Source organism: Gossypium hirsutum, chromosome D07, assembly GCF_007990345.1.
Source record: "Gossypium hirsutum isolate 1008001.06 chromosome D07, Gossypium_hirsutum_v2.1, whole genome shotgun sequence".
Taxonomy (NCBI): Eukaryota; Viridiplantae; Streptophyta; class Magnoliopsida; order Malvales; family Malvaceae; genus Gossypium; species Gossypium hirsutum.
The window spans coordinates 7,766,446-7,782,082 of NC_053443.1; the positions used below are offsets into that span (position 1 = coordinate 7,766,446).

Here is a 15,637-nt window from a genome sequence, read left to right on the forward strand (position 1 = left end):
CATCGACGATCAAATTGATATCAGTACCAGGCAGAGGTATCGATACCTGATTTGAAAATTTGAAAATATTCAATTTGGTCCTGTTTCAATCTCGGGTTAACTTTAGAGCATAAATAGGCTTGTATAAGTTCCGGGAAAGGTTGTGTAAAATTTTTTTTAGCTCTCTAACTTTACAAAAAATCATTTGAGCCATCCATTTATTTTTCGCCCTTTCTAGCCCTTAAACTTGTGCTTTTTGTCAAATCATCCCAAAATGGATGAAAAAGTTAACGTTTTTTAACTTTGCTGACATGGCATACACGTGAATCGTCACGTGGATACCATATGAGCATTTTAATTAATTTTTTAAAATTTTAAAAATTCAAAAAAAAATATTTTTTAAAATTAAAATTTATAAAATTTATAAAAAAATTACAAAAATTATTAAATATTGTCATACAAAAATTTATAAAAAAATTTACAAAATAATTAAATATTGTCATATCGTCACGTGTATCCATATTTTTGATGATTTAATAAAAAATACAAATTTAATTGCTAAAAGAAGAAGGCTCGTAAAGTTGGAGGATGCCTTTATAAAATTTTAAACTAAATTCCAAAAGTTTCTTCTTTATAACAAGATTTATATTAATTTCTTTTCTTTAATAAAGAAGAGGGAAAATAATTTCTCATTTTAAAACCGGAAAAAGTGGCAATGGAAACAGAAGAAAGAACAAGTTCATAGTTTCCTCCGAGAAACACAGAGCGACATTCTCAACAAACTAACTTACTCATAACAACGCAAAAACCTACAAACCAAACCCATTCCATATCCCATTTTTCCCTTTTTTTATTTTATATTTTTAAAGAAAACTACCTTTCTTCCCTACTTTGGAATCCCCTCCCCCCTGCAACAAAAACCTTTGCTCATGGTTTAGTTTCAACTCCGTCCTTACATTGGTGTTCTGTAAGAAACTTTGAATCTTTTTCTCTTACAACTTTTACTTCTAGCATGTTATTTCAATCGTAAAGTGGGTTGTTTTTTTTCTTATTTTATCTTATTTTAAGGCATGGTTGAACCAATCATAATTCATTCAAAAAGTTTCAACCTTTGCTTTTTGAATCTCATTAAAGTTTTGTATTTTCTTCTATATTTGTCCACACCTGATCGTTATTGAAATATATATATATATAGTATCTGTATGATCACCATGGGCATTACTGGTTTTCGTGTTTGGTCCGTTCTTGTTTGTTTCATTCTTAATTATAACTGTAGCAATATGAGTCTAACTGTATTTCAATTTGAAATGTGCCATAACCGTTTGGTTTAATTGCATTATTTTCATGTTCAGTTATAGTTTATGAGGCCTTACTGAAGGATTTCCTTTTTTTTTTTCCCCTTCATTCTAGTTAACAGATTTAAGGTGAATTATGGCAATTAAAGGGAACTCCGGGGAGCTGAAATCGAGGAGCTCGGCGTCGATTTTCATAGTGATCGGTTTATGTTGTTTCTTCTATATATTAGGTGCTTGGCAACGAAGCGGTTTCGGCAAAGGCGACAAGATCGCCTCGGCTATCACTAAACAAACAGATTGCAGCGTCATTTCGAACCTTAACTACGAGACTCATCATGGTGATGATGTTGTGACGGCTGATGGTTCAGACAAAGCAGCCAAAGAGTTCCCATCATGTCATGCAAAGTATGTCGATTACACGCCTTGTCAAGATCAAATGAGGGCGATGAAATTTCCTCGAGACAATATGATCTACCGGGAACGACATTGTCCTCCTGAAGATGAGAAGCTGCAGTGCCTTATCCCGGCTCCCAAAGGATATGCAACACCATTTCCATGGCCACAAAGTAGGGACTATGTGCCATTTGCGAACGCACCCTATAAGAGCTTGACAGTCGAGAAAGCTGTACAAAACTGGATTCAGTATGAGGGAAATGTGTTTAGGTTCCCAGGTGGAGGCACGCAATTTCCGCAAGGAGCCGATACGTATATTAATCAACTTGCATCAGCGATTCCTATAGACAATGGTGTGGTGAGAACTGCATTAGATACAGGATGTGGGGTAAGTTTAAATTATAAATCAGGTTTCTAATTCTATTATGTTCTTCAACTAACATGCTTTTTGATGTAATTGAAACTTAGCATTATTGAAACTATTGTAATGTTATTGGCTGAATGCTTTTCATGCATTCTTTATTAAATTCGTCGTAGCAGATTGATTTTTCTTGTACGGTGTTTAGGTTGCAAGTCTCGGTGCATATCTATTCAAAAAGAATGTTATAACAATGTCATTTGCACCTAGAGATTCTCATGAAGCACAAGTTCAATTTGCTCTTGAAAGAGGTGTGCCAGCTGTTATCGGAGTTCTCGGATCAATAAAGATGCCATTTGCTACGAGAGCCTTTGACATGGCTCATTGTTCTCGTTGCTTGATTCCATGGGGCGAAAATGGTGAGCATGAAAACTATAAAAGTTATCTTTTTTGAGGAGCCTTTCTAAGGGGGGCTCCATATGTGGGATAATTTAAGCATATGCCAACTCCTATATGATGGGATGTACATTATAACATTGTTATTGAACATCTTTCGACAGATGGATTGTTCATGATGGAAGTCGATCGAGTTCTTCGACCGGGTGGTTATTGGGTTCTTTCTGGTCCTCCTATCAACTGGAGGACTTATTTCGGAGCATGGAAGCGTCCTAAAGAGGATCTCGAAGAGGAACAAAGGAAAATCGAAGAGATTGCGAGACTCCTTTGCTGGGAAAAGCTGGATGAGCTGGGTGACATTGCTGTTTGGAAGAAAAGAACAAATTACGATTTATGTCGCCAGCAAGATATAAAACCGAATCTATGTGAACCAAGCTATCCGGATGATGTCTGGTATAGTATTGCCTACAAACGGATTTTCATGTGTATTGGCTAAATAGAAATGACAATTTCGAACAACGGAATTACGTTGCTTGTTTTTGAAGAATCTTTTGTATTGTTTACACAGGTACAAGAAAATGGAAGCATGCGTAACTCCTTATCCGAAGTCAACCAAGTCATATGAAGAATGGAAGCCCTTTCCGGATAGGCTTAATGCTATCCCTCCTAGAATATCGAGTGGATCTGTTCCCGGAGTTTCTGTCGATATGTATCAAGAGGATATTCAGATATGGGAGAAGCATGTCAAATCATATAAGAGTATAAACAATCTCATCGACTCTGGGAGGTTTCGCAACATCATGGACATGAATGCCGGTCTAGGAAGTTTTGCTGCCGCTCTTGATTCTCCAAAGCTGTGGGTCATGAATGTTATGCCAACAATAGCCGAAAAAGACACATTGGGAGTTATTTCCGACCGTGGATTGATCGGCATATATCATGACTGGTAACTGTAACATTTCTGATTCCCGGTTCGTGTATATATATATATCCTTAAAATGACTTCCTTAACTATTTTGTAACGGATCCCGTCCTTCCGGGTTCCACTGTATGTCAGGTGTGAAGCTTTCTCTACGTATCCTCGGACATACGACCTCATTCACGCAAACGGTATCTTCAGTTTGTACAAGGATAAGTAAGTTTTCGCTCTATATTCGAAGTCACTATGTTCATACTTTAGTATCAATTGCAGAACTCAACAGCTTGAACCTTAAATGACTTGCCTAGGAAGCAGCGTTTGCCCAGATTTTCAACTGATCGAATTCATCTTTGCACACACATGTACAACATGTTTGGTGATTACAAGAACCGTGGAAGCTTATATGCTTGTGTTTTATCGTTGCAGATGTAAAGCCGAAGACATTCTTCTGGAGATGGATCGAATTTTACGGCCTGAAGGGTCCGTCATAATCCGTGATAACGTTAACGTGTTGGTCAAGGTAAAGAAAATTGTGGGAGGAATGAGATGGGATGCCAGAATGGTGGATCACGAGGACGGTCCTCTAGTATCCGAAAAGGTACTATTTGCGGTAAAAAAATATTGGGTTGTGGGAGATATTATCACAGCACATAACAAAAAGAACAAGGTTAAAAATTAATCTTATCTCGGAAGGTAACTATTTCTAGTTACCACAAAGAAATACGCAATTCAGCATTGTTTATCATTGATTAGTTGATGACACATTTGGCATTATTGAATCAATTTATCATTTGATATCGTAAGATTGTAAGAAAAATAGCCACGGAAATGTGAAAGTAGCTTTATTATGGTTGACTTTATTTTTCGTTTACTTTGTTTAGAATTGGGTAAGCGTGACATGCATTGATACTTAAAATGGAAAAACAAAATCAAAACTAACTTCACACATGTCCTTAAAAAGAGTGGTGTTTTAACTATTATTTTCAAAAATTAGAAATTTAGTTTTTGTACTTGTATTTTTAGGACTTTTTAAATTTTAAAATTTAGGTTCAATTGTTAACACTGATTTTATATATATATATATATATTTGTTGTGACATTTTGAAATAATAATAATAAAAACTACTCATTTGGTAACAATGTAATTGAAAAAAGATGTAATTAACTTGAATTTAACCAAAAAAATTAATAGAATTAACAGTTAAACTTGAAATTTAAAAAGTAGAGGGACTAAATTCCTGAAAATACAAATATAATGACTAAATTTCTAACAACCTTATAAATATTAGCCCCATTATCTTTAAGACAAGGAAGATTCTTTTTGTCTTTTAACTCTATATTATTGTGCATCATATTTGAACTTATATAGAATTTGAGATTTGATCTCTATACTTTAAAAGTTAAAAAGTTTGTTACATCCTAATTGTTCAAAATGAGCAATAAGCTAACCAATGTTGTAGACAAACCCCTCAGAAGAACCCCTTGCAAAAACCTCCAAGCCAACGATTGAGCAAGCCCTATTCATTAACTACCACACTAGGCTTTTGTCACATCTCATTCGAAGTCACATAGAGCAAATCATAATTCCAGCCTATTTAAACCTATACCTTCAGGACACCAAGCTCTGACTCACCAATGGTAGCATGACACGTGGCACTTAGGGATAAGGGACTAAGAGTATGGAAGGATTGAAGCAACTAGGTAGCACAGAGATCCCCCAGATACCACAAAACCCAATTCTCTTTTCTTCTTCTTTTTCTCCTTCATACTCTCTTCTCTAGCCGCCATGTTTGATGGATCTCTACCTTGTACCAAAAAAAGTGAATCGCACATCTTCACCACCTTACTTAAATTACCATTAAAATTTGTATGGTAAGCGTGGACTCACTCCCGTCATGACATCTTTTTGATAGAAAACATAGAGACCAACATTTCTACCAATCAAGTCAATCAAAAGCAAAAGCAAAATATTAATTAGACCCAACTAACCCTGAACTTTAGAATTTACTACAACAACCTTTACAATCAATTTGCTTTGCCATATCCATACCAACAAATATACTATGAAGCCTATCCCAGCTACTAGCCACTAGTATCAATACACAAACCTAGGCTAGTAGAGATGATAGGCATATTGCATAAAACATGATAAGGTGGTGCAACTGGGAAGTGCTAGCCATCACAATAGTACTAGAAGTTGTGCTAAACATTCATTCGATAGAACCACTCCCGACATAAAGGGTGAAGCAAATGGAACTAAGGTAGCAGGAGCGAAGACGGTACAACCTCGCCTGCACTAAGAGTGGGATAGGAGGAAGGCCCTCTACACCAATGTTGCTTCTGGAACAAGTAGACACCACCTTCCAGCGGACTCATTTTTGTTGCGAGCTCTCCCTCTAAACACCGTGGGACCTCTTTGTTGGATCTAATGCCTTAGTGTAATATTTTCGTCTAAGTACACTTGTAATTTTTTGAATAGATTGATTAATAAAATTATTCATGAATTATATTAATACTTTGTATATTGTTCTCACATGGTTTTTACACGCAAAGCAAAATGGAAGTAAATGTTGCTCATTAGTTGTCTAATGTTTAACTAATACTAAGTGGTATTACGTGGTCGGATCGTAATACAAAATACAACTTATATTAGTAGATGAATCTAAACATATCCTTAGTCTAATTAGAAATGGGCAAACCAATTAAAAGATTAATATGTTTTCTATCAAGTCCAATTGGGAAGATACTTTGTCTTAGGCATCGGAGTGGATAACTCTCAGAAAATAGAGACATAGATGTGACTGGTTGGATTGACAGTACATCAGACATGACTCAAGCATAATAGATCCAAAATCTATTTATGGACTTATTCACTTGCAACGTTCATAGTGTGTCATACCTAAATCTTGAGTGGATGATGGACTATGTATGTATGACTTGTACACTTTGATGTAAGTAAAAGCCTGAGTTCAAATAGATAAGGAATCAAAAGTTGGTGCATTGGGTGTACGACTTCTGTAGTATGTAGCGTCATTCACAACCATAGAATTCATAACCCAAAACATGATTAAATGATATCCTCTCATTGGCATTACATGATTAATGAAAAGTAAACGTAGCCACGAGTAGTCCACCTTTATGATGAATGACTTGATCACTATTTAATAATAATTGATTTTTAATGAAGGAAAATGTAATAGTTACCATGAGATAAAATGGGATCATATTGAGAGAACTGATATTATTCCAAAGAGATCAATGATACCTTATAAGGGTAACACACTTATGATAAGGTCATTTGAGTAGTTGCTTTCGTAATGGTATGTTGTTGGGGAGAGCTCAGTCACGATACTATAGTGTAATGACTTTGTGACTAAATGAGTTTATTATTAATAGGCGACAAGCTGGAACTTAATTATAAACCATTTGAGCCTAAACTACATATGTCCAATCGGTCCCTTAGCTAGCTCATTGAAACTATAAATGAATTGTGTGTTTGAATCGAAATGAATAGGAAAAGAGAAATGGGAAACATTCAGGAATGATTATGGTTTTCTCCAAAATGGAAAAATGAAATCATTTGGAATAAATGCAGGTTTCCAAAAATGGACATGGAAATGATCCATTTGCAATCCTATATGGATTACTTAAAAAATGATCGGAAGAATAAGTTTATTTTTTGGACTGTTTTGAACCCCAAAAATAAAAATAAACCATTTGGTCATAGTGAACATGTTGAGTTGTAAAACATTTAGCATATTTTCTTGAAATTTTACCAAGGGCAAAATTGTCAAAATTTTACCAAGGGCAAAATTGTCAAAATTTTACTAGGGGTAAAATTGTCAAACTTTTGCTAGGGGTAAAATAGGGATGAGAAAATTGTTATATATATAAATATTAAAGTTTTTTTTGGGAAATAGAAAAATTGAATTGGGTTGGATCACATTACAGAGTACTGGGTCAAAAAGGCCCAATTATAAGTACTCGTAATTGGACCCGATGTGAGAGAGGCCCAAAAACCCCTTAATGAAATGAAGGGGGTGGCAACCCTAGTAGGAATACTAGGGTGTGCTACCCACCTTAGTCTTATTCTAAGTAGAATATTATTTTTCTATTTGAAATAAACTACTACAACTCAATAAGGGTTCTACCTTCTATTCTTATAAATAAATGGCACCAGTAGAACTATGAACACAACTTTGAGATACTGTTATTCTACCGAAAAATAGAGAGAATTTATTCTCAACTATTACATATATTTTTCTGAAATAACAATTCTACCGGTTTCTATTAAGAAGAGAGAATTTTCGTTTTCACCCCAAAAGAAGAGAAAACTTTTTCTAGTTTTGTGTTTCGATTCAATTGATTCGAGCCCACACTCAAAGTAGTTCATGGTACGATAATAATGGAGAAGAATGTTTGGTTGAAAGACGGGAACAATAAACATCTGCTAAGCCAAAAACACAAGTACGAATTTAGTTAAGGTTTATTGCTATAAATATCACAAACCGGATCGATTTTTAAAATTTTAATTTTCTGTTGTGCAAGAAAAATATTTTCAAACAGGATTTTTTCCAACACTCTTTTGATGCCTCCTAACATTAATACTGTTGAGCAGTGCCTGCGCAACATCTATTTCGTCATCCACAAAAGTGTTAGCCATTATACTTACAAACAGAAGAGAGAGAGAAACTCAAAAAAGCCCAAACAATATTACAAGGCAGGGATTCACAAGGTGATCCCTCATGAATTTATTAAACCACTCCCGCTCTTGTGAACATGCATTTACGAGGCCAACACATCTACAGCTTCATCCAAAGAATGAATATTAAAGAACCTTCTTCTTCATTTGAAGACAACTCTTTGACAGGGATCCCATGGCTTGCCATATCTTCACCTTTGAAAATTGTTCATCTGGATTCAACAGCACCTTTCAGACCTCATTCACCAGTGGAAAGACATGTGCTAGTATCTTCAAAGTCACTAGCAAAAAGATGCTCTAACTATTCCAGAATCCCCACCAATGTTTAGCACCTCTCGCGAATGGTTCCTAACTCATCCAACTCCATACCTCGAGGTGCCTCTAGTGTCACCTACCCCTCACAACATCCTCACCATCTTCTACCTCAATCTCAGAGTACAAGTATTCACTATTTTTCTTCTTACTCCACCTACAATTGGAGAAAAACCCATACATCATCAAATATTGCCAAGTTTAGGAGTGACACCTAACAAAATCCGAACCTCTTCATCTTGTCCACCATATGGCCATGCCTCCATATGTGGCAGAATGTCTTGGGCTTCATTTCAAAACTCCCTAGCCAGGTCATGTTAATTAAAATCGTTATGGCTTACACTCATCAAGTAATGTGTAACACCCTATTGCCCGATTCGATCATCAGGTTCGAGTAATAGAATATCACATACGTTACCAAAGCAACTAACATTGAAAACACTATACTTAAATTATTTATACACAAATTTAAACATTCCATAATAAAACAATCATACATTAAACAAACATTCTGAGACTCACTCGAGCTTATGAAAGCTCAAATACTAAACCAAACATGAAATATGATTAAACTGCAAAATTTTCAAAGTTTCAAAACGAGTATCGATACCCTTGATAAGTACTGGTACCATTTTTAGTTTTGATGTTCAGAAAAATCAATTTAAATTAAAAGGTAATGATACTAGGCTTATAGTACCGTTATTCACATCTAGATACTGATATCGATATTTTGGTATCGATACCAATTTAAGGTTCAATGTTTTGCCAAAAAATAACAAAAATAACTATATCGATACCTTTGTAAAGTATCAGTACTCTAATATAAAGTATCAAGACTTTAGTCTGATATCGATAACGTTTTTGGATTCTGTTTCTTGAAATTTTGCTTGAAAAATGCTAAGTATCGATACCCTACCCAAGGTATCGATACCTTACAGCAAAATTCCAAAATTTGTATTTGGTACTTATTTCATCTCAAACAAAATAAACCATACCCAAAAGTTACCTAAAACATAAGACTATATCCACATTTATACATGTTATCAACATCATCTTTCAATACAACACCGACATTATCATTCAATCTATCACCAACATCCCAATTTCAATTTATCAAAGGAACATAAATCAAACAATTACTACATTTTATCAGGTTTAAGTTCATACATATCCTTGAATACCATTTCACATTCCTATGTACCTTCCAAGCATCACCTAACAAACTATCATCAAGTAAGCATTACCATTATTATCACATCTTTATAAAAACTTACATGATTTATATGCAACCTAATCAATATCCAAGACATACTATGTTCAATCATCACTCCACATACCAGCCATTCCTACCCTTATGAATATGCTCATATATATTATAAGGACTTACATAAGACATGATCATTTAGCCAATTTACATATTAACACACCCAAATCAAAAGATATAAGAGTTTAACATCAAACAACTTGACTTAAATTAGATAGATACATGCCAAGTTATAAACAAAATTAGAAGTGTACAAGCATTGTTGAGTCGGGTTCGGGTACTAGATGCTAAGAAGACCTCCTCATTAGCCACCGAGAATCTAAGTTACCTGTGCATGGAGAAACAAGTCGTTCGCTGAGTAAAACACTCAATGGTAATCTATGATTCAAAACAATTAAATACGCATATGCATCATGCACAATTTCAATACCAAAACGTGTTAAACCATTGATTATACATATATCATCTTTATATACATAGTGACACAAATACAACCATTGATTATACATATAAGTTCACTAACATACCAACATACCAACCATTTAAAGTATTAGATATAGCTACAATAAATTTTACATATTCTTCCTCTTTAACAAATATGAGCATACATACAAATCTCACTTTATACAATATCTCAAATCGTTTCCGAGTCTATTGACTCCTAAATCCATAATTAGCACCCAAGGCTTCTTTTCATTTCATTTAGCATACTGATTTTCATACATAGATCATATCATATGTCAATTAAGCATTTCTTTTACTTATAACCCTATTAACCAACACAGACTCAGAATGGATACACAAATTTGTCACCCTGAGTTGCATGCAACAATGACGCTATAACGATACATAATACCATTTCGGATTGCCCGACAACAATGATTTTCTCAACTCGATCAACCTATCACCCCAGATTGCCTGGCAACGATGAATCATTAAATAACCTACCATCTTGGGTTGCCCAACAACAATGGCTATCAACAGTATTTTGACCTTATGACATGTCAATTGTATCTGACTCGGTCCAAACAATTAATAGGGTATTTTGTGTCCAATTCCTTATATTCAATTCAATACAAATCATATTTCTCAAATAAAAAAACATATTATAATTCCATAACTTACATAACATAATTCCACACAAGTCCAGACCAATTAGCAATTATCAAGTAAATTCCAAATTTTGTACTTTATTCGATTTAGTCTTTATCTCAGAAATCAATTTTATACATATCAAATTAGCCCAAGTAGTCCTCAATGACTTACCTCAACAATGTATGATGTGAAATGGCATGAAAATGTAGTAATTAAATAGGCCCCAAATCAGAGATATACAAACCATAAATTTCATGTTATTCGTCGTCAGCTTTAGCTTTTCCTTTTCCTCTCGAGGAATCCTGATCGACGTTAGCTACGGATTAACATAAATACATAACACCATTAAAATCCAACCAAATCCACAAACAATTGTCATTTTATACAAGTTTTGTAATTTATTAAATTTAGTCCCTAAAATCGAGACTAACATAACTTTCAATCTAAAACTCCAAATTGAAATATGATTTCACTTCTGTCTATTAGGGACCTCCTATTTCTTATTTCTACAACCAATTTTACATTTTATTCAGTTTACTTTCTAAAGTATGAAACTATCAATTAACTTTACAATTTAGTTATTTTTTATCTTTAAGCTTAAAATCAATCAATTTAACACCTAAAACTTCAAGCAATCAATAATGACAACTTTCTAAAACTTTAACAGTTTTACAAATTGATACATGGGCTAGCTAAATTAAGTTCCCATGACCTCAAAAACATAAAAATTATAAGAAAAAGACTAAATTGAACTAACCAATTGAAGCTTCAAAGTTTGAAATCCCTAAGGTCGAATGCTTCTTCTCTAATTTTTGTGGTTCGACTACTTGAGGAAGAAAGGAAAAAAATCCCTTCTCTTCCCTTTCACTATACATTTTTATCATCTTTTTATTTTATGATTTTTATAATTTAATATACTTATAATCTTAATATTATTTTAACAAATTTAATAACTTAACTGTCCACTATTATTATAAAATAGTATATTTACCATTTTGGTTTAATTGCTATATAAGTCATTAAGTCTTTGGCCAATTATTAATATATAGTTATGAACCTTTACAATTTAATCATTGGGCCCTAATTGAATACAATTTTGGTCAAATTACCTATCTAAAATTTAATTCAATTACATAATAACTCCGTAAATATTTTTATTAAATATTTATAGACTCGGTTTATAGAAACGGGGTCTCAAAATCGTATTTTTTAACACCACTAACTTTCAGGTCGTTACACAATGCATCCACACATTCTGAACCATGATCACCCTCAAACTATTTTATGCTAAAATGATCCTTCAACTTGGGTTTGAACAGTCTTAGGTTAGTTGGAGGCAACTTCCACATGGTAGGGAAGGTAAAATCCTCTACGAACTTGTGCTCGACCGAGATGTATTTCATCCAATCTAAACCCAAGTTGGCAGCCTTTCTTATGACAAAGTGCTTAAGCCCTCCTCACATTGGTGTTTGGTGAAGCACAACATCCCAGGGTGTATATTTTGATTCAGCGATGTCAAACAAAATAGGTTCTAAAACATGCCTAGTTGCGGGATCTCAAATGACCCACATGCACATACCGTTCTCTCAACCCTCTTCACTGTTGTCTTTTGATGCTTATCAACATTCAAACTACTCCATGCCTCACGCCCCAATTTTCTGCCTCACGCCCCAATTTTCTTTCATTATTTTTGCTCAAGAAATTGAGAAAAAATAGTAAAAAAAAAACAAAGTGATCGAACTTACAAAGCACTAAAATCGACACTGCTATGAACTATGCAGAAAAGTAAAGACTTAGAAAAAGAAAGAAACTATGGAAAATTTTCTAACTTCGATGAAAAATAATAAAGTACCTTGAGTATATATACACCCCTTAAGCCAGAAGACGTTTCTAGAACCCAACAAGCATGACCTCCAATCACGAACCAAAGTGTTGCACCTGGCGGTTGGCAATTTTGAAACTCAAAATAATAGGAAATTATTAGCATCATTTCCTAATAATGCATTGTGTCACACAACCATTAATGAGTGTCTTTAAATGCCCAAGGTTTGGTGAAATATTGTCTAGACGTGTGTTATACGCACACAAGCTAGCCATTTCAAATTCTAAGCGTTTCATACTAATTGTAGAGCCTTCACCAACACATCTCACTTCTCCTCTAAAATAAGGACATGATCGCATCTCAAGGCCGACCACTATATAGCCTCCATTTCGACCGGGGGAAGGGGGTAATTGTTATACCCCAACTGCCCAGACCAAGAATAAGCCCACGAATAGTGCAGACAAATCTCTCGCAGAAACCTTCCAAGCCAACAACCAAGTGAGCCCCATTTATTAATCACCACACTAGGCTCCTATCAAAATGTCTCGTTTGAAGTGACACAGAGCAAATCATGCCGCCAAACTACTAAACTTATATCATTAGACCACTTGGCCATTTGACTCTGACTTGCCAATGGTAGCATGGCACATGGTACCTAAGGATAAGGGACAAATGGTATATAAGGCTCGGAGCAACTAGACAATAGAGAGATCCCCTAAAGACCACAATTATATACTATTTGAGGACAGTCTAATCAAAATTTCAAGTTGACAAATTTTAACAGAAAATACTTACAATTTTAATTGACTAGATTGAAAATTTAAATAAAAAAATAAAACATGATTTTTAATTTTTTATGTATATGAATTAAAATTAAAATTTTATCAAATTACGGAAACTAACCATATATTTTATCCTTTATTTTAATTTAAAATTTTCCAGCAAAGTTGGATTACCTTAAAAGGGTGCCTAGTTTTTCGTTCTTCCTTTCTTCATATTTTTAACCCTTTGGAGTTTTTTTTATTTATGTGAATACCATTATAAAGAAATAAATGTTGTTGCCTTGAGAAAAGGATGATGATAATGATATTTCTTCTACCAATTATAATATAATTTAATCCAATATTAAAATTGTTTCTAAAATATTTTTTTGCTTATTCGATTTATTGATAAGTTGGATGGTATAGACTTTAAAGTGCAATCATGTGCCCCTTGTGACCACACCTTAAAAGGTTCTTAATGTTAGAATTTGGCTGAATTGTGTTTTTTTTTTTATATTGTTACTTAAACTATCTTTTCGTTATTTAGTTTATTTTTTTAATAGTGTTAAAACATCGGTTGTCACATGACGCTAATAAAAATGTACCATGTGACACTTACGTTTATTTAAAATAAAAACATTGACCCACCGTTGACCTGTGTTGACTGACCATTAATCGGTGTTGATTGATTGTTGACCAACTTTGTTCGTCCATGTGGTGCTATTAGAACGCTCCATATCACCATTTTTTAAATATTATATATAATATGTTGTTTTAAAATGTAAAAAAATTATCTATAACATATAAATAATTCAATTTTTTAAAAAAGATTTTAAAAATAAAAATCTAAAATTATAAATACAAATTTTTAAAAAATAAAGAATAAATCAATATTGAAAAATTATAAATTTTTTTAAAAAATATTAACTTTTAAAAAATTACAAAAAAACTTTTTTTTTTCAAAAATATATATTCTAAAAGATTTGTTATAAAATTTATTTTTTTCAAAATTCTAAAACTTCAAAATAATATATCTAAATTTTCAAAATAAACAAAGTTCATAAAAATATATTTTTTTTGTCAAATTTTCAATTTTTATATAATATTTTGATTTTTTAAAAAAATCTATTTTTATATATTTTAGATTTTATATTTTAAACTTTTTTGAATTATTCATATATTATATATGATTTTTTATGTTTTTAAACAATATATTATATATAATATATTTTTTAAAAGGTAACGTGGCACGTTCTAGTAGCACCACATGGACGATCAACTTAAGTCAATGGTCGGTCAACATTGTTCAACATTTGGTCAACAATAGTAAACTATTGATCAATGTCCACTCAATGGTGGGTTAATATTTTTATTTTAAATAAACCTAAGTGCTACGTGACATATTATTATTGGTTGAAAGGTGCCACATGGTACATTCTTATTGGCGTCATGTGACAACCAAATTTTTTTAATACCATTACAAAAAAAAAGGGCTGAACTAAGTAACATAATGATAATTTAAGTACGAATCTGAAAAAAAATTTAGGTATCAAAGTGGGAAAAGAGGCATGATTTGGGGCAAAATTGAACATTAAGCCTTGTTTTAATCCTTTGTTTTCATTTGGTTAATACTTCTTTTGGACCTTATATTATAATTAAATTATCACTTCAGTATGAATTGTTTTTATCAATTTTCTCTCTACTTTCATCATTTTCCATTAGAAAAAATCACCTCATCCAATCAAGTATTACCACATGTAAAAAACTCAAATTTTCTTTAAAAATAAAAAAGTTGCAAAAAGAAAATCCTAAAATTTTCAAAATTTTAGCATAAAAATTGAAAAAATTCTAAAATTTTCTAAAAACCTAAAATGCCAAACAAAATTATTAAATATTTTTCATAAATTTCAAAAATAGATTACAATTTTTTTAAAATTTTTATAGCTTTCAAAGGTTTTTTAATGATTTTTTAATTTTCTGATATTTTAGATTTTTTTAACGGAAAATATAGATAAGGTAATGGGGACAAAGGATAATTTAATTATAATATAAGTGCCAAAAGGGGTATTTAGTTTTTTATTTAGATTCAAAATCCCTATTTAATGTATATCAGCATTGAACATATCTATAGGTTGAGAAGTAACATAATTGCACATTAATGATAATTCCCCAAATCATGAAATTTAGGTGCAGAATGAAAATAACAAGTACACTAGTGAGAGAAGAGTGAATAATTGTGAATCAAAGCCCCAGGCAAAAGTAGGGTCTGAATTTACACCTTTGAAAGTTGCAGTCCTACCCTATATCTACTCTTCATATATACAAATCTTCAATCCTGTAC

General features: G+C 32.8%; 1 protein-coding gene across 2 annotated transcripts; it reads left to right on the forward strand.

Moving 5' to 3' along the window:
• The first annotated feature begins 724 nt into the window (after window positions 1-724).
• LOC107953535 (probable methyltransferase PMT2) lies at window positions 725-4,195 on the forward strand. 2 transcript variants are annotated; one of them, XM_016888866.2, is made up of 7 exons: window positions 725-946; window positions 1,390-2,055; window positions 2,234-2,444; window positions 2,586-2,874; window positions 2,990-3,367; window positions 3,479-3,556; window positions 3,767-4,195. In XM_016888866.2, the coding sequence occupies exons 2-7, from the start codon at window positions 1,411-1,413 to the stop codon at window positions 4,017-4,019; spliced, it is 1,854 nt and encodes a 617-aa protein (XP_016744355.2). In that variant the 5' UTR covers window positions 725-946; window positions 1,390-1,410; the 3' UTR covers window positions 4,020-4,195. The 2 variants fall into 2 exon arrangements, with proteins under 2 accessions (XP_016744355.2, XP_016744356.2); XM_016888867.2 differs by having other exon boundaries at window positions 1,397-2,055.
• Window positions 4,196-15,637: the final 11,442 nt, after the last annotated feature.